The sequence below is a fragment of the Pochonia chlamydosporia genome, chromosome 7 (assembly GCF_001653235.2).
Source record: "Pochonia chlamydosporia 170 chromosome 7, whole genome shotgun sequence".
NCBI classification, from domain to species: Eukaryota; Fungi; Ascomycota; class Sordariomycetes; order Hypocreales; family Clavicipitaceae; genus Pochonia; species Pochonia chlamydosporia.
Genome location: NC_035796.1, coordinates 4,261 through 9,801, shown reverse-complemented (window position 1 = coordinate 9,801; position 5,541 = coordinate 4,261). Strand labels below are relative to the sequence as shown.

General features: G+C 48.0%; 2 protein-coding genes across 2 annotated transcripts; one reads left to right on the top strand and one right to left on the bottom strand.

The window, feature by feature from the left end:
• Positions 1–1,447: 1,447 nt before the first annotated feature.
• VFPPC_06892 (hypothetical protein) lies at positions 1,448–2,143 on the top strand (the record flags this gene model as incomplete). The annotated part of the gene is made up of 3 exons (XM_022428535.1): positions 1,448–1,960; positions 2,007–2,079; positions 2,139–2,143. 3 exons carry the CDS (start codon positions 1,448–1,450, stop codon positions 2,141–2,143), a joined length of 591 nt encoding a protein of 196 aa, XP_022284182.1.
• Positions 2,144–3,238: 1,095 nt separating this feature from the next.
• On the bottom strand, positions 3,239–5,016 carry VFPPC_06891 (GABA permease; the record flags this gene model as incomplete). The annotated part of the gene is made up of 3 exons (XM_018285847.2): positions 3,239–4,018; positions 4,069–4,456; positions 4,517–5,016. The coding sequence occupies 3 exons, from the start codon at positions 5,014–5,016 to the stop codon at positions 3,239–3,241; spliced, it is 1,668 nt and encodes a 555-aa protein (XP_018140189.2).
• Between the last annotated feature and the right edge of the window lie 525 nt (positions 5,017–5,541).

The following is a 5,541-nucleotide window of genomic DNA, read 5'->3' as shown; positions in this document are numbered from 1 at the left end:
TTCCGCTTATTTCTACCCTGGCTTATCCCGGCAAGTGTTTCCTGATAACTAAAATTAACCCGTCAGTCCATATTCAGGCGGAACAATTCAAGCGAGTCGTCCTTCTTAGCGCCTCTAAACTACAAAACTTAAGCGATGTAACCAATATTCGGACATGTTAGCCTGATGGGGAATGTAGGAACAGGACAGCCGTTGGAGCTCGGTAGTCTGTAGGGCGTAATGCGTTCTAACTTACTCGTTGTAAGTTACTAGCCGCACCGTAAAGAAGCTTCTCGCGGTTTAATACGAGATGAATCTTGCGTACAGGAGACGATTATATTAGTACGTGGCTGAACTGCAGTTAATGGCTACAGAGTACGTGCTAGCATTTGAGACTGTCTTGTGCATGAGAGCTCTGATTAAGCCGGACAAGACATAAGAATGAGCTAAACCTACAATATTGTGCTCAACTAGTTATGGGAGAAACCTGATATGAACTCCGCCCATCAGACCCACCCTTGCGTAAATAGTTTAATGTTACCGTGGATCGGCCAGCAAGCTTGAACGGGGAAACCCCCAGAGTCTGATCGCAACCAACCATTCCCCCTACCCACCACATCCCTTTACTTCATCCTGCGGGATGTTCCGTTTTGCATCTTGCTGCGCGCCATGCCGAGTTCATCTTATACGCGAGCGTTCTGCTAAGGTAACTGTAGACCTCGTAAGCAAAACTTGACTTTTCACATGACACCGGCTCCTCAAATTATCATACCGCATATCACCTGGAACGCTCCTTTGGTGGCGCCGTTCATGTTGCCACGGGGAGAACCGGGAAGTTAGCTGTCATTTATTAAGTATCTTGTGAATTGTACACATAAGGACCCCACTACTTGCCGCTTGGGCGATGGCGTCGTCTCTGCGCTTGGGCCGTATATCCTCATCTTCGCTAGCCCATGTGCGGTAGGTGTGTTCACGTGAGGTTTTTATACCGCTTTGCCTGAGACAGCAACAATCAACGACCTATCAAGTTATGCCGAGGCTCGCGAAGTATCTTCAGGTGCACAAATGAATAAATCTTTCCCTTGGCAGTGATCGAGTGCTCCCGGCAGAAGAAGTTAAGGGGTGTTCAAAGTTTACGTTCGAAGGGGAGCTCGCGATACACGAACACCGGCGTCTGGACCAATCCTGGAGTAATATCTCAGTTCTTATATGAGAATGGGAGCCAGCGAATCTGGACGAGGCAGACATCTCAGGTATTCACGACCTCGCAGACCTGTAATCGATATATAAGGGGCCACCTTTCCCTCGTTAACGCGATCCTCTCTCATCCTCGTTAAGACATCCAGTGCGTGGCCTCGAGCAACCCAGACTATCACCATCATCTCGCTGCCTTTATTTATTTTATTTTATTCTTTGAAGTAGTCCCTACCACAAGTTGTCTCAGTGATCAGAAGACTCATCATCGAAAATGAAGCTCACGCTCTGGGTCTTGATTACACTCGCCGCGGTCTCAGGTGCTTCCCCTGGTAATAAGTCTCCTTCCTCTCGCAGCCTCGCGCGGCGGGAGGATAGCAAATGCACAGATGCCGGGAAAATTCGCGAAACAGACAGACTGCTCTTTAGCGAATCTATCGAGACTTTCATCAAGACTCGGGACACAAAGAACCCATCTTGCTTGGACTGGTCATCCGACGCATGTAGCTCCTCGCCCGATGGGGTGCTAGGGCTCTACGACTTTACTTGGAGCTGCATGAGGCACGACTTTGGGTATCGAAACGCTAAGGCGCAAAAGCGGTGTACTCATAGCTTGAGGCAGCGTATTGACGACAACTTCTGGGGGGATATGATGCGCTACTGTGATGACAATTTCCACTGGTACAGCTGGTTTAATAAGCAGGCTTGCAAGGGCGCCGCAGATAGCTACTATCAGGCGGTGAGAGATCACGGCCGAGATGCCTGCGGCCCTGCCATATCTAAGGCTGTATCTGAAGATGGGCAATGTGGCAAAAATGGACTAACCTGCAAAGGTGCTAATTTTGGTGATTGCTGTTCTAAAGCAAACTGGTGCGGAAACACAATTGACCATTGCGGGTCCGGATGGTAAGCATGGGTCATAAGCTATAATCAAGAGGTTATTTACTAATAGCTGAAAAAGTCAGGATGATTCTGGCGTATGCCACTAATCAGGGCCTGGGCTCGAGGTCGGGCATTTGCTCTTTGTGTTGGCAGCTACAGTTCGGCTACACAAATACCCATACCTTTCTTCTGGCACGGAATAACTCGATATCTTTGAGTCAGGCCCTCCCCCGCTTCCCCCAAAGGTTATCATTGGTAACTACGCTTCAGAGCATTTAAGGGGCACAGAGGATCGGATAGTTTCACTTCAATACACTCTTTTGCTCAAGCTATAAATTTGTTGGACAACTTCATTTGCGTAATTCCTAAAATACTGTCAAGATCAGGTCAAGTAACCATGCAAGTGTATTGCGCCGGTGGCAAAGTGGCAATATAAAACGGTAATACTGCTGCCTACGCAGTATTCCAAGAAGTATTTAATTTCCTATAATTCCGCTCTTTATCAAAGGTCTCTCGTTGCCTGACTCACAGGGGATTTTCTGCCCGATCGTCGTCTAGCTACGCAAACAAGTTCGTGAAGTTTGACAGTTATGAGCCCAGTTTGCACGACTCAATTTAATTTAGATACAAAAGCTTCCACTGCAGTAAACGCTGCCGACTAAAATGGCCGCTAACAACCTCAAAGTCTCTTCTAAGTTATCCTCAAAGGATCCTGTACTTGGGACGTGTGGATCAGCATAATCCGCAAGTTCGCAAAAGAAATCAGCAAGTCTGGGAACATGTTGACCCCGAGGTGATACACAGGCAGTCAATAGGGGTGCTACACTGAATCACTTTGCGGATATAGAAATTGTAGCCGACTGTTGACGTTGGGTAGTGGGCTTCAAACAATAAAACGAGAACCTACAGTAAGCCATTAAATTCCGAAGCAATTTTGATTTTGCAGACTGTGGTTTGGTAATACAAGGTTGGGGGTCGATTTGCCAAATTTTTGCCACACATTACGAGCACCAAGGTACACACTTCTAAGCCTATTTGCCGTCCCGGTCAGACGCTAAACCTGTGATCTTCTCTAATCTGTGACATCCATGCTCAAGCTGCCACGCCACGTAGGCGTGGTATGTGCGTATTACTCTCTGACTGGTAATTGATATTGTCCTTCTGGGAGCGTGTTTGGATACTACTAAGATTCCCTACGTCCCTCCACCAAAGCTACCGGGCCAGAGTACCTGTGGCGGCCGATGAATCCGTAGTGAGCCAGGGCTCCAAGTAGAGTACCAACGAATAGGGGCGACGCCCAGTTGAAGCCTTCTGCTGTGACAGGGCTGCTCTCCGGCCAAAAACACCAGAAAAAGGACCAAACTCCATAAATAACTCCCAATAAATTGATGAGGATTCCGTATTTGCCCAGAGAGAACTGTGCATAGGGGAGTGTGTTGGGGTAGTACATCCTTCTCCACAATATGCAGGCAATGCTAAGAGTATAGCACTGTATAAGAGCGACAGTAAACAGCGATGTGACTGCGTAGAATGCAACAGAGCTGCCGATGTAAATAAGAGACAGGGATAGACTAATACAGCTAGTTACAATAGCAGCGTTCGTTGGCACATTACGTCGTTTGTCCACTTGCGAGATCCAGGCCGAGAATGGTAGTCCCCTGTCACGGGAAAAGGCGTAGAGATCGCGACTTGTAGCGGTAAGTTGTGTAACGTTAGATGAGACCAGTATTGCGATCGTCGCAAGCAGTACGGCTGTAACCCATCCCTGGGACATTGACTGTCGAAGTACATATATGGTAGGGTAGGATGTTTTGTCGTTGAGAGCCACACTGCTGTCAGGGATGTGGTAGCAAAGGGTCACCAGCATAGGAAAGAGAATGATGAAGTTGGCGACGTAGACACTAAGCATTGCCCTCGGGACTGACCTAGCAGCATTTCTAACTTCCTCTGACATGTGTGTAGCCTGTAAATAGTTATTAGTAAAGTACCGAGTATGAACTTGAGAGGACTTACCGCGTCAATGCCAACTTGAAAGGTAGTACCAGACAGTTGGCCAATTAAGATAGCTAGAGTCATGCTAGGCCAACCGCCAGAATTCTCAAAGCCGGTCCAGACATAACTAGACGTAGCCATGGGTGCGTTAACCCAGACTGGAATAATGATGGTAAAGTACACTATAATGTGAACTGCAAACGCTGCGTTCTGCCAGTAAGGCAAGGCCCGGTGGCCTATAACGCTGCCAAGGAAAGCCATGATAAGAGCTGGGAGAACAAGGAGCGTTCCTTGCCAGAGCGGGGAATCGTATTCGGGATTATTCACAGCAATAACGGTCTGCAGTAGAGTTCCAACGAGTAGATTGCCCATTGCATTTCCGGCTTGCAAACCCAAAGTGGAAGTCCAGCTATATCTATGGTCAGTCATCATCTTCATGTAATCAACGTACAGAGTTCAACGACCATACCCACTCACGTAGCTTAATCCTTTCTGCCAGCTTTCTGGCGCAAACTCGCTCACCCAGTGATACTGAGATCCGGCGATAGGGGCCATACTAGCCATCTCTGCCATGCTGAGGTATATTGGGCCAAAGCCAATAAAGTTCCAGATAGTTGAGTATAGCAGTGATGGGTTTCCGCCGTTTGTGAGAGCTGGCGTGATTTGGAATATGCTGTACTCCCAAATGGCTGTGTTAATGGCCGCAAACGATGCCACGGAAAACATCCGGAAGTTTCGAACGAGCTCCTGATCTCGTCCCATACGCCGCATATCCTCGGCGTCGGCCCTAGTGTACCTGGTCGCATGGCGAAAATTGTCGTTTTCCTCCAGCACAACTTGGCCCATCTCGACTGCTCTGTCCTTACCACCTGCACCGCAGGGAGTCCCGAAGGTGGACTTCGCGCTGGAAAGACTTGACACCATTTCTATCGTATCCTTCGAACCAGGACACAGACCTAGAGTTCTCATAATGTCGATTGCCAAAGTATACAGGTGGACGGAAGCACAGAGTTGAGCCCAGCATCTACGTTAAGAATGAAATTTTCATATGCTTACTAGAAACTCGACGCCCCTTATTTACAAGCCTAAGTAACACCCATGTCAGTAAATGGCCACATATCTCGAGGTACTGTCGGAAGTACGGTGTGGATACTGTCACAAAGGGCGCCACAAAGGGCGTCACAAAGGGTGTCACTGTAAAATTTGATAGGTGTGTAGGCACAAGCCCAAAGTATTACTTGTTTTCTGTTCTCTCCATCTCCCTGTCCAGTTGCTCTCCTCTCTACACGGTTAAGCGCGTCGCTTCCGACACGCCCATTTATGCGCGTAACCAGCATGGAGTGGGATTATGTAAATGCAGCTTTGAAACAGGTTTCTATGGTATGCATTCTTACTAGTTGACTTTGGGGGTCAACCCACAGCGGGCTGAGAACTTGAATCGGGCTGATGCCAAGAACTTGGGTTGATAAGTGGCTTGCTGGATGGAATAAATGT